Here is a 13292-nt window from a genome sequence, read left to right as displayed (position 1 = left end):
GTGTGTGTTGCTTATTGGCGCAGACTGTGTGCCTAGGCGCCCTTTTGCCTATATACAGAGGTGTACGTACAGGAGACACAAAATGTACATTTTTCTTACTAATCTAAGAGGGGGAAAACTTAATAGTTTCATTGTATATTGGAGCTTTGCATTTGCAGAAGAATAATTCGAATGTGGTTTGTCAAAGAACGCTCAAATATCTGCTTGTATCTGGCTCTGAGATCGATCTCTTTCTTTGTTGCTTTGCGATCTGCTGCTGTGTTACGGAAGTATTGTACGGATATTGTAATGGGTATTTGGTATTGTTAATGGAATTATTACTATCTCTATAAGTATGGGGTCTGTGTGTGTGTGCGAGAATATTGGAGAATTGGTTTGATTCTTTGATTCTTTCTGGCCAAACGGAACAAAACGGAATGAAACATTGGTACTACCACTTTCTCAGTTTCATTCCAAACTGTTCTATTTCTATGTCTATTCCGATTGATAGTTGTTGGGGCTTGTTCGGCTCTCTTTTTCTTCATCCTCCGATTTGCTATTTGATTTGACGTTTGTATGTAATTCTATCCATGAATTGGTTACTGTTACTGTTACTGTTACTGCACTGTTTACTATGTACCATACTGTATCTTGTCTCTGTAGTTATTGTAGTTTTGAGTTTACTTCTTATATATTCGCGTATTGTAATTGTAATTGTATTTTGTAATTGTAAGCTTTTATGTGGCTTGGAGCTAGTGGTTCATTGGATAATACGGTATTGAGTATGCTTATATAACTGCCAAGGGGCGGTGGAGTGATTGGTGTGGGGGAGGAGGGTGTATTGGTGGATAAGTGGAGAGGGATGGCGGAAACACAAATACTCATATAGTAAATACATACATTGAAACGGATCAACTATTCGGCTTATTCGGGTTATCGGTATTCTGCGTGTGTTCGGTATTTGGTATTCTGTATTGGTTTGTTTATCGTTTATCGTTTATCGACGAGTTACTGTTTGCTATCGATCATATCGATCGACCGATCTCTTACTGTTTGCTATCTGGGGTATTAATCAATATGCTATTTTAGTGAGAGTTAGTTTATCTTCTCAGCTTAGTTTTAGTTTATCCTGTTCGGTTTTCTGTGTGTGTATGTGTGCGGTGTGGTGTGTGTGTGTGTTTTTGAGAGTTTACTGTATCGGTATCTGAGTATCTGAGACTGATCTGATGACTGTTTTAGTTAGATACACATTTTACATCATATGTACATACACACAAACAACATTTAAAGTGCAAAGCTGTCTCTTCGAACTGGTATTCACAGTATTCATAGTATTCATACTGCTGTGTTTTACAATTTACATTTACATTTTCATTTATTGAACGTAATAAAAAACGATGTGACATTGCAGAGGTCCGAGGATGAGGCTGAGGCCAGTCCCCGGATAGTAGTAGTAGTAGTAGTAGTAGTAGTAGTACAAGGAAGCTGTTTACTCGTGTAAATAACAAATATATTGGTAGATATGGCATTGCATATGGAGATCCTCTTCGCGACTCTCCGGTGGGGGGGGGGAATAACAAATAGAAGGTCTGGGTTTGGGTTTGGGTTTGGTTTTGGGTTCTCTTAAAATTAGATACAGATATAGATATAGTTTTGTGTATATGGTAGTAGTACATTAAGTATACTCGTATGTGCATAAGCTTAAAAAAATCAATCAATTTGGTATCAAAACACGTAACTTAGTAAACGTTTTTCAGACTTTTTTTGTTTGCCAAAAATAAAAATTATTGGAAATATATTTGCTTGCCCCCTGCGAGTAGAGTTTTAGGGTGCAAGGGGTACTAAGTGGTAATCAAAAATAAGTTCATATAAAAAATAAAATTCGACTATACTCGCACACAACGCTCCTCGTTCCTCGATTCTCGATCCGCGATCCTTAATCCTCCTCTTTGTATGTAAAGATACATCAACTTCGGCCTGTGGCTTTTACTTTTAACTAAAAGGCTACAGCTCTTTGTTCTATTACCTAAAACCCCCCTATCCATTCCCTAACGCTATTGACCACGCTAAGAAAATTGCACACTCTTAAAAATGAAGACCTTCCCGCCATTCGATCCGCTTCGGTCTCCGTCCCCCATTCATTCGGTTGTGTAGTCCGTAGTTCGTTTTTGCCCTTTCTCTAAAGTTCTACTTCAAAGGCTCATCAGTCTCATTTAAATCAATGTAAAAAGGATGCAAAAACGCGACAAAAGTAAACAGTCTAAATTTTGATTATTCTGCCAATTGGAAAATATATTTATAAAACGACTAACTGAGGGGCCAAACAATTTTATTGTTCAAGTCATCAGTTTATCAAGTAAATCGAGTCATTAATCGACAGTCAACGATAGTCGTTTATCGTTCAGTGGATTATTGAATGAATCATTTATCGATAGTCGACCATTGTTTATCGTTTTTATCGGGTTTAACGGAGTCTAAAACCTAATCAGTCCTCATGAGATGAGATAACAGCTCCAATGAAAAAAACCCTACGAAAAATATACAGTGCCCCAAATCGATCTCTAAATAAACTTCAGCTGTTTGTTGTCTATCCTAACCCTGGTCCTGGTCCTGGTCTTGGTCCTGGTCCTGGTCCTACTACTGCTCCTTTTACTGATCCCACTCTCCTCCTGTCCTTTGCCTACGTAAAGATCTCCCCTCATGAAATTTTCACTTTTGAAATTAATGTTTTTCCTTATGCTGTGTATCCGTTATGCTGCTGAGTCCATAGTCTTAGTATAATATGCATATTCATATTCATATGTATCCATATCCATATATCGTATTTATATGCGTATTTATGTATATGTAGCTATAGCTTTATGCATATACATCCTATTCTTCCTATTGGTAATGTATTCGTAGACATATAAAAAAAAAAAAACCGTATGACACACATATACATATATAGTTTTACTTAAGATCTAGAGTTCATATTGTTTCTGGTTTCTGATTTCTGGTTCAGTAACCATTTTGCTACTCATTTGATGAATATTTTTAGTGGCTGCTACATTTACACATATGTATGTATGTTGCTTGTATTACATATATGTAGATCTCTGATATCTTACTATAATACATACAAAAATAACGAACAAATAAAAAGTGTGTGTTCTTGTGTGGGATCTACAGAGAAGAATTTTTGTTCTGGGGCTGTTGGGGGGTGTTGGGATGGTCAAGGGTCAGGGGTCTGGGGTCGAATGTTTAGCGCATTGCACATTGATGGGTGATCCTTGGGTGGCATCCGCATCTGTAACTCTGGATTATGAATGGAAGGATGATGACGGTCGGACGATCCTCGTTGGGTAATACTCAGGGGGTTCAGTGTGTGTGAGAGTGCTTTTATTTGTGTGTGTGTGTGTGTGTGTGTGTGCGTGTGTGGGTTAACAGTCTTCTATCCGTGTGTGCTCCAAAGGTCCGCTTTCTTCTTGTTACTCCTTTGATTCCTTCTCCTTTGCTCTGTTTTCCTCCTTGATGCTTTCTCCTAGCCTAGCTCTAACGACCATCCTTTCTATTCGCATCCCAATTTGGGATATGCACAAAAAAAATGCTTATATTGTATATGTATCTATACGTTTTTATCCTGCCCCAGGATTCCAGCGCGATTCCTACTTTTTGTATATTTCTTTCCTCCGCTTTAGATGTATCGTATGTATTGTATATAGCGTATATATATCGTAAAAGACTTTTGTTTTTGCTTGCTTTATAATCAAGTCGTAAATAATCACAGTTTTTCCATTTGCCTAAAAATGTTTTTTGTTTTTTTTTGTTTTTGTTTTTCTTTCCTCTCGTTTCACTCTCGCTCTCTTTTTTCTTGTTCTTTGTTTTCGTTTTTTTTTTGTTCGTGCCGAAAAAGTCTTTGAATTTTCCGCTATTTGAGATCCAAAATACATATGTACGTAGTAGTAGTAGTTCTACAATTCTCGCTTTGCTGCATCATCAATGAATGATCCTGGAGAAGGAGGATATCTTTGCGTACTGCTCCTTCTGATCCTTCTAATCCTAGTGTCGGTCGGTCGGTTCTATTCTAACATCTTCCCATCTTTCGCCTCCTCTCTCGAAATGCGTGTGTCGGTGTGTGGGTGTGTGGGTGTGTCTGCCAGTGTATGTGGGTGCCCGATTCTTCTCGTGGTGTCGTCTCCTATCCTCTCCTGTCTCTATGTTTTTCCGTAGCATACTTTTCTGCGCCTCGCTTATTGATCTAATAAATTCATACGTTCATAGGGATTCTGGTGCTGGTGCTGATGCTGATGCTGGTGCTGATGTGGGGGATGCGTGTGCGGGTGCGGCAGCTGATGCGGATGCTGGTGGGGCAACTGATGCTGATGCGGATGCTGATGGTGATGCTGCTGGTGGGCCGACAGATGTGGTGGCAGATGGTGGCTGAGCTGTTGTTGCTGCTGCTGATGGAGTTGCATGGCCGCCGCGGAAAAGCCGCCCGCACTGCCTCCGACTCCGCCTCCACCCGAATGGTCCAACTGAGTGAGGTCTACGGTGGGCGTGCTGCTAGCTCCCGATCCGTACGGTTCCCCGCCCCCGACTGGGGATGCCCCTGTGCCCGGTGGTCCCGCAGCAGCAGCTGCCGCCGCCGCCGCCGCTGCAGCCGCTGCCGAGTTGTTGAGCGCAACGTGGAACAGCTGCTGCAATAATTGATGCTGATCTTATAAAAAGTCTATGCACGGCTTGACAATGCCCGGCGACGACTGCTGCTGCTGCTGCTGGTGCGCCGCCGCCAGCTGAAGCGTTGAGCTGGCCGTGCCCCCGGCCACAGCCGCTGCACCCACAATGGGCGACAGCAGAAGCTCAGCAGCAGCGGCGGCCGCAGCTGCGGCGGCTGCCACTGCATTGCCGCCGGCTCCCCCGCCGCCGCCAGCGGCTCCACTGTTATTGGCCGCTGCTGCTGCAGCGCTCAGGGAGCTAAGGGACTGATGGAGACGGCTGCCCGGACTGCCGGCCTGGCCCACACCGACACCGCCAACGCCGGCTCCATGATGGAAGTACGAGTGATGGTTCTTCTGGCGTCGGTGGTAGATGCTCTTGTGGTTGTTCAGCGAGTTAAGGGTGCGGAACACCTTGTGGCACAGGTTGCAGACGGCATTGTTCAGCGGCTGCAGATGCTGTTGCTCCTTGTGCCGCTTCAGGGTGAGCTTGGTGCTCAGCAGCTTGCCGCAGACATCGCAGCGGTGGCACGCATTCAGCGGCAGGGGCAACAGCAGCCGATTAGCCTGTGCCACATCGCTAGCCCTTACGGAGGAGAGCAGACTTCCCCCAGGTCCGCCGGCGGCCGAGCCACGACCGCCACCGCTGCTACCGGCGGCAGCGGAAGGCGACAGCGAGGCGCGTCGGTGGTGCAGCAAATGGTGATGCTCTAGCGGGGATCCCGCCCGTGCCAGCGCATGGGCATGGGCAGCGTGCGCATGGGCATGGGCATGATGGGCGGCGGCGGTCAATTCGTGATGTGTGGCATGCAACTGATGGTGGCTGGGCAGCAGGGACAGCGGATGCTGTCCGAAATGTGAGTGATGCGAAGTCGGCGGTGGTAGTGGCGGCGAAGATGGTCCTGATCCTGTGCCCGACGGCTCAATGTCCCGCTCTCGGTCGAGCGATCGCTCCCGTTCGCGTTCACGTTCCCTCTCACGCTCCCTCTCGCGCTCTCTCTCCCGCTTGTGGTAGGCCTGGGGTGAGGGTGAGGGTGTGCCCACATGCCCATCTGTGGCACCGCCATGCGAGGAACGGGAAAGGCTTTCCCTTTCGTGGGCGAGTTTGATGTTGCTGCCACCGCTGCTGTTGCGCTGTTGTTGTTCTTGTTTCAGTTGTTGTTGCTGCTGCTGTTGCAGATGCTGTTGTTGTGGATTATGTTGTGTGGAATGATGTTGTTGTTGTTGTTGGAGGAGGAGGTGGTGTTGTTGTTGTTGTTGTTGTGATGATTGTTGTTGGTCTACTTGTTGTTGTTGTTGTTGTTGTTGTTGGTTGTTGCTACTACTATTACTAGAAGGATTGCCACTACCGCCGGGCACTATGACGCCGCCGAGTAGGCTGCCACCACCGGTGCTGCCACCTAAACACGGTCATATAGAGGGAAGAGAAGAAAAAAAGAGACAATAGTGACTTTTCTGTATAATTGACTTTGTTGTTATTTATTTTTTTGTTTTTGGTTTGTTTGTTTGTTTGGTTTTTCTCTTGTAGTTGTTTCGTATATGTTTTAGTTTTGTTTTGTCTTTGTCTTGTGGGTGTTTTAGGGTGTCTGTGTCTGTGTCTGTGTCTGTCTTTGTGTAGATCTGTAAGTGTTTGATTGTTTGTTGTGTATGTTGTTCTGTTCATTTGTTTGTTGTATTCGATCTCTCTGTGTTTGTTGTCTTTGTATCTGTTTCTGTGTGTGTTTCTTGTCTGTGTTTCTGTTTGTTTGTTTGTTTGTTTGTTTGTTTACTTTTATAACACTAACAAATCCAGGCTCAAAACAATGTAAAATTTTTGCTAATTTTTATTTTTATTTCTTTTTTTTTTGCTAACATTGGTTTTTGTTTTTCCTTTCTTTTAATTGTACTCTGTTATGTTTCGCTCTTTTTACGGAGTGTGGAGCTCATTTTTCGAATGGTTTTCGATTTAACCGAAGAAATTTCAATTTGTTCAAAAAACGCTGTGCTGATTTCGATTTCGATTCAGATTTCAGATTCGGTTTGCAATTTCGCATTTTCGAATTTCGAATTTTTGGTTTTTTCTTTTTTGTTTTTCTTTTTTTCTGGTTTCCCAAAATTTTGGGACAAAACGCATGGAAATAAAATGGTAATAAAACGGTTTTTTTTTTGTTGACTGTTGTGGTTGTTGGCTGTGGCTAGTTTTTTTTTGTGATTTGTTGATTGTTCAAATACGAATTGGAAAGGTTCTCAAGAGCTCAACTTGCAGCAAGCTAGCTTCGCTTCGATTCGATTCGACTCGGATTTTTGGACTTCGAGATTGTCTTTCGATGACTCTCTCCATCTGGACTGCTGATGACAGTTGCAGCTGCAGACCAGCTGCCGCTGCCACTGCCATCTGCCACACACTGCCATTTTTGGCATACGAATACCGTTTTTTGGAAACAGTTTGTCTTTTTTTGGATAATTTTGGTGGTGGTTGGTAACCAATTGGGTGTGTGGATTTCGATAATTTCGTGGATGCTTTTTAAAACCAATTTTTGTTCGATTTCGATTTCTTGAATTCGATTTCAATTTTCTCAATTGTTTGTTAATTTTTTTTGTTTTTTGATTAGCAAAATTTTGAAACATTTGTTTTTTGTTTTTGGCCTGATTGATTTGTTGTATGTATAAAAATGTTTTTAGTATTATTTTTGATTTTGTTCTTTTTTTGGGTTATTTTTCGTTTTTTCTTTTTTGTTCTTTCTTTCTTTTGTGGTTGCAAGTTGTCAATTTTTTTCTTGCGGTTTGTCACTAGTGTCTCTTTTTTTCTTTGTTTCTTTTTTCAAACTCAATCGCAGCACCGTGTTGCCTGTTGGGTTTGGGTTTGGGTTGAGGTTGGGGTTGGGGTTGGGGTTCAGGTTCGGCTTGGGGGATTGGTTAAAAACGAACCAAAACGTGCTTGGGATAGGGGATAAGGGATAGGGGAAAGGGGAAAGGGGTTAGGGGTATGGTCGGGGGGTCACACTTAGTGTAAAAGGCTTCATCGAATTGGTTGGTTGGTTTTTGGTTTTTGTATGTGCGATGGGGGGGGTTGGGGGTGTTTTTAGGGGCTGTGGGGTCTGGGCCTGGGTCCGGGGCTTCTCTTAGTTTTCAGATACTTAGCATTTGTTAACCGGCTGCTGCTGGCCTAATGGTGATGGGGGGTGGGTCTTCGAGGAGGGAGGAGACGTTCAGGAGGGGGTTTTGTGGGATAAGTATTAGTATTAGTTATTGTAATTGTTGTTGCTTTTTTTCCCTTGCTTCAGGGGGTGCTTAAAGTAAATGGAGGCAGTATTTTTTTGCGCAGCCCTTTCATAGGATTGATCTTACGACTGTCGGTATGTATAGGTATGTATATAATGTAGGTGCATGTGGGGGAGCTGCATGTGTGGCGGGGTAGGGGGTTCAGTTCGGAACACACATACAACGGAACACAAGAATGTAGTAGGAGACGGTAGACGCGGAACAGAGCCAAAAATCTTGCACTATCTTCTAGCTATAAGTGTAGATATGTATCGTATGTACTATGTGTATGGGGGGATGTTATATGATGAGAGGTTATAACCAGAGTAAGAGAGTTCGAGGGAGGGGTAGTCAGATAGAGATAGAGAGAGACAGAGACAGAGAGAGAGAGACATAGAGAGAGAGAGGGAGTGCTAGTGGGAGATCATCAATTCGATTTCTTCTTCTGCTTCACAATGGGGGTGGTAGGGGATTGACAACTCGATTGACATGCACACAAGACACTGAGTGGAGGTGGAGTTAATGGAGTGACTGTAGTGTAGTTCGGTGAATAGAGTGAATGGAATGGATTGTATTAGTGAATAGAGTGAATAGGATGGAGTGGAGGAGTACAGTGAATAAAATGGGTTGATTGGTCTTGCCCCAATCAATCGATCTCATGTTGTGGTTGTTTGGTTGGTAAATGAAATATTTCCCTCTTCATGTGTAGACTTTTATTTGTAATTAATTCATGAATTATAGAATCGTAAGTGGGGCGTGTGGTGTTCAATCGCACAGTGTTTACCGCAGTAATCGCTTCGTATTTATACATAGATTTTTATTTATTGCAATTTCGTTTTTTGTTGTTGCATTCTCATAGTAGATCTTACGCTTACGGATATGGGGTGGTGGTACACACATTTATTATATGGTATGCTATGGTATGGTTATGGGTTGTATCTTGTATCTTGTTTTTTTTTTTTACTTTCAACTCTTAAGCAAATTCTAATAATTAACGAACACAGGTGTACTCTTCAAAAGTATCCGGTCAAAATATGTAATTAATATTCATATAACTTACGGATTACAAAATACACAAAAAATTGGAGAAAAAAAATATTTAGCACTATAGTAAAACACATTTTTTGTATCCTTAAACCTATTCATATGCATCGTGATTCGTGTGTGCGTGTATGCGTGTATGCGTGTGTGTGTTTGTGTGTTTATGCGTATGTGTGCTTCTTCTTAAACCCTAAACTATTCAGAAAATCTGTTAATTATATTAGTTTATTATCGTAAAGATCTTTGCAATTGGTCGGTCGTTCGGTCGGTCGCTCTCCCTATCGCTCGGCGCTTAATTTTTCCTCCTACTCATACATGCATACATACATGCATGCATGCATGCATGTGTGTGCATCTGTGTGTATATATACTCTATAACTCTTCAACATTATATATATTTTATGTAAAAAACAAACAAAAAACACTGTACCTTGGTCTTTATTTTAAGTTTAAAAAGAGAGTTAATAAATCGTAACATCATACTCGTATCCTTCATGTTATCCTTCCCTTCCAAAGTTGTTTCTCCTTGTGTGTGTATTTTTTTTTAATTTTTTTAGATTTGATTGGTTTAAATTCTATTTAGTTAAAGCCATTTCGAAGAATTCACTACGGGGCACACACTTCTCTGCCTTGGGCTTTACTCTAAAACATTCCTCCTTCCTTCTTTAAGGGTTATTAAGATTATATATAGCTAACGAGAAGAAAGTGTGTTGAAAAAGGGGGTATGGTGGTGGGGGTGCGGGAACAACTACTAATAGTACTTATCGATTTGCAGTATAAACTGTGTATCCTTGTGTGTGTGTTTTTAGCAAACTACCAAAAAGGCAACTCCTAATTCGTAACTAGCCTAAGTCCGTGTGCTCTCGTCTGTACTCTCTGTTACTCTCCCTTTGTTTTTTGTTTTTTTTTTCAAGTTTCTTCTGTTCTTCTATCTGTCTTAAGTTATCCCCATCCTTCCTTCCTTCTCCTATCTTTTTATTTCTGTCCTTAGTTATCAGATATCGTCCCTTCTACTCTTTTTTTCTTTCATCTTTATATTAAAAAGCACCGTTTTCTCTACTCTCATTCTCCGTTTTAAGTGTATTGATGTGTGTATGTGTGTTGTGTGTTGTGTGTGTGTGTGTTTATGTGTCTTATTTATCTATGTAGTATGTATTCTGATGTAGATTATTCAATATTCAATATGCAATGTTCAGTGTTCAGTGTATTCAAATACAATCGCTTGAATCGCTTATGGATTGTGGGGTTGGTTTTGTTTGGGGCTTCTTCTGACTTAGGAATTAGGGGAACAAATCGTTGGGGGCAAACTTAACAAAAAAACACGTTCCTAATATCAAGGCGGCCCTCAGCTTGAGGTGAAGTTTGCGCTGGACAGGTGGTGGTGCTGGTGGTGCAGTTGACGATGGTGGTGCTGATGCTGATGCTGGTGCTGTTGCTGTTGCTGATGGTAGTCAAAGTATACGAAACCCTATGAGGAGGAGTGATGATTCAGCTGCTGATGCTGCTGCTGTTGCTGCTGATGGTAGTAGCTGTTGCCCGGCGTCTGCGCAACGGCAACGGCATTCGGCTCTGCCTTCGGTTGCTTCAGGTTGCGATGGTAGATGCTCTTGTGGTTGCGCAGGCTGTTCAGGGAGCTGTACACCCGCTTACAGATGTTGCACACTGGCTCCTTGGTGGGGCGCATGTGCACGTTCTGGATGTGTCGCTTGAGGCGTGTCAGCGAGCTCAGGTTCTTGTTGCACGGATTGCAGCGGAAGTCGTCGCCGCCGCTTGTCGCATTGTTCAGACTGCCCCCTGATGTGTTTATGCCCCCGCTCGTTGAGTTGTTCAGATTACCTCCGCTATTGCCGCTGCCGGCGCTCGTTGCTGCCGCTGTGGCACTGGCCGTGGCCGCCATATTGGCCATCACGGCAGCAAACATCTGCTGTTGGGCCGTTGTGGACGTGGGCGTGCTGCAGGCTAGTATCCCATTCGGCGTCTGGCGCCCTGAATTGTTTGTCTGCTGTTGATGTTGCTGTTGCTGTTGGTGTTGCTGTTGCTGTTGGTGTTGCTGTTGCTGCTGGTGTTGTTGGTGCTGTTGGTGTTGTTGGTGCTGCTGGTGCTGCTGCTGCTGTGGCAAGAGTGCGGTCACGGAGAGGCCACCGTTGCTGCCGCCGCCACTGCTTCCGTTGGCTGCGAATGTGGAGAGGTTAAGGCCACAGATGCCAGGGGCATTTGTGATTGCTGTTCGGTTTGTAGTTTTATTTGTTGTTGGTGATAGAGTTGTTGTTGAGTTGTTGGTATTGTAGTTGTTGTTGTTTGTTTGTTGGGAGTAAACGTTGTTGTTGTTGTTGTTGTAGTAGTAGTTGTTTTTAGTTGTAGTTGTAGTTGTAGCATTTGTCGTCAGTTTACCTGACGACAATTTTTGGGGAAGAAAGTCAGAAAACGTCGCATTAGCCCAAGGACAACGAGTTTTTTATTTATTTTTTTTTTTATTATTGAATTGAATTTGCATTTTTGTTTCAATTTTGCGTGATTTCTCATTTGATTTCGATTTGGTCTTTTATGGATATTGATTTGGATTTTGCCTTACTATTTTGGTGGTAGGGATTTTGGCCGGATGGTTTTTTTTTATTGTATCAGTAAATGGAATTTCGTTTAGCATTTTTTGCATCAAATATATGGTATTTTTTTGTTTTGTTTTCATGTACGTTTTTCTTCAGGTTGCTCAGAATTTGATGAATTTAACTTTGGATTTACTTTTCGATTGTTTAATCTTGTTCTTTCTTTCAGTTTCTATATATATTCTGTTCTTTCTGGTGGGGGGAGGGGGAAGGGTGCGAGGGGTCAGTGCATGACAGTGACAGTGCCAGAGATATATAGAGATATGGACAGATGGCAGATCGGATGGTAGTAGATCACTTGGGACTTGGGACTTGGGATGGAGTATACGGGTATATGGGTGCCTGGGTGTCTAGGTGTATGGATGACTGGGTATGGAAAAGAAAACCGAATGAATCATCAAGGATTCCTTCTCTCGCTGGGGTAAATGTGGGAGAAGTTTAATTTCTTTTTTGATTGTTCGTCGGACGTTTCAGTTTCAATCTCAAAATTGATATTTTCTGTTTCCTGTCACTGCGACTGTTACTTTTTCGACTGCGACTGCGACTGTGACTGTTTCACTGTGACTGTTCGTTCTCTTGCAGTTTCTCCCTTTTTTTACGTTTCGAAAGATCGAATGGATCGATATTTTTGGAGAGACTACCGATACTCAACATGTGCAAAATTTGTTGGGGGGGTTTTTTGTGGTTTTTTCGGTTGGTGGGATTGTTGTTGGTTTTTTGGAGGGTTTTTTGTTTTTTTTGTTTTTGGTTGCTGTTTTGTTGTTTGTTGTTTCACTCATTACCATAGTGTGCGGTGGTGTTGGTGTGTGGGTAATATACAAAAAGTAGGGGTGATTGGTTGGTAGAGGGGAGGTAGTAGGAGCATTTCAAATTCAAACGTGAGAAGGGAGCAGAGAGAAGAGGCTGTGTTTGTTGTGTGTGTGTGTGTGTGTGTTTGTGTTTGAGTGTCTCTGTATCCGTGTGTGAGGGAGTGTTTGCGTGTGTTTGTGTTTAAAAAACACCATCACCAATTAAGGTTACACTGTTTGCCTGTTTTGTTTTTGTTGTTCGTGTAAGTGTCTTCTTGCCGTACCCGGTGTATGTTCTCTCTCTCGCTCTCTATCTCGTGTGTTTGTGTGTATGTGTTGGGGGGGCGGGCGTGTGTGTGTGTGTGGGTGTGTCACTTAAGAAGCACTAAAAATAAACCCTTGCCAAATCATCCATCGTGTCGTCTATCACTTTCGGATCTTAATGATACTATTTTTTATTTTTTAGTGTTTTCAAATTCAAATTCAATTTCAAATTAGGTTTTTGTGTTCCTTATTAGCTTAATTTAATTTTGTTGGCTGAATTTTGGTTACAATTTACATTGTGCTTTGGTTTTCGTTTACAATGGTATTTTTTTTTTTTTTTTACTTTTTGGTACAGTTCTTAGTTTTTGTTTTTTGTTTCTATCTCTTTATAGGTTTTGGGGGCTGTGGAAGGCTGGGGGTCGAAAGGAATTGCGTCGATATTCTGTACATTTGATGGCATTGCAATTCTGCACAATAAGAACCAATCCTAATGCATTATCCTTCGGAACATCTCCGATATCTCCGACAATATCTTTTTCCCTTTTCCTCTTTATGCTCTCATCCTTCTTAAAAATGATTTCTTTTATAATTCTTCTATTTACATTTTTTTTTTCTTTGTTCTAATTTTGTTTTCATTTGATTTTCCTTATTTTTTTTAAACTGTTTCTCATATTTTCATT

General features: G+C 42.1%; 1 protein-coding gene across 5 annotated transcripts in view; it reads right to left on the bottom strand.

Annotated features, from left to right (window-relative positions):
- The window catches only part of br (broad-complex core protein), a 47584-nt gene that overhangs the window by 8597 nt on the left and 25695 nt on the right, over positions 1–13292 (bottom strand). The window contains exon 8 of one of the 5 annotated variants that reach the window (XM_033384821.1): positions 652–6076. The exons of 2 other annotated variants lie outside the window; for them this stretch is intronic. In XM_033384821.1, the coding sequence (XP_033240712.1) occupies positions 4680–6076 (1397 nt within the window). In that variant the 3' untranslated portion in view covers positions 652–4679. Of the gene's footprint in view, positions 1–651; positions 6077–8718; positions 11349–13292 lie in introns of those variants that run through there. 2 more of the 5 variants (XM_033384822.1, XM_033384824.1) reach the window with 2 other exon arrangements.

This window comes from Drosophila pseudoobscura, chromosome X, assembly GCF_009870125.1.
Source record: "Drosophila pseudoobscura strain MV-25-SWS-2005 chromosome X, UCI_Dpse_MV25, whole genome shotgun sequence".
NCBI classification, from domain to species: domain Eukaryota; kingdom Metazoa; phylum Arthropoda; class Insecta; order Diptera; family Drosophilidae; genus Drosophila; species Drosophila pseudoobscura.
Note: the sequence above shows the minus strand (reverse complement) of the source record. Positions and strands in the feature narration are given on the sequence as shown.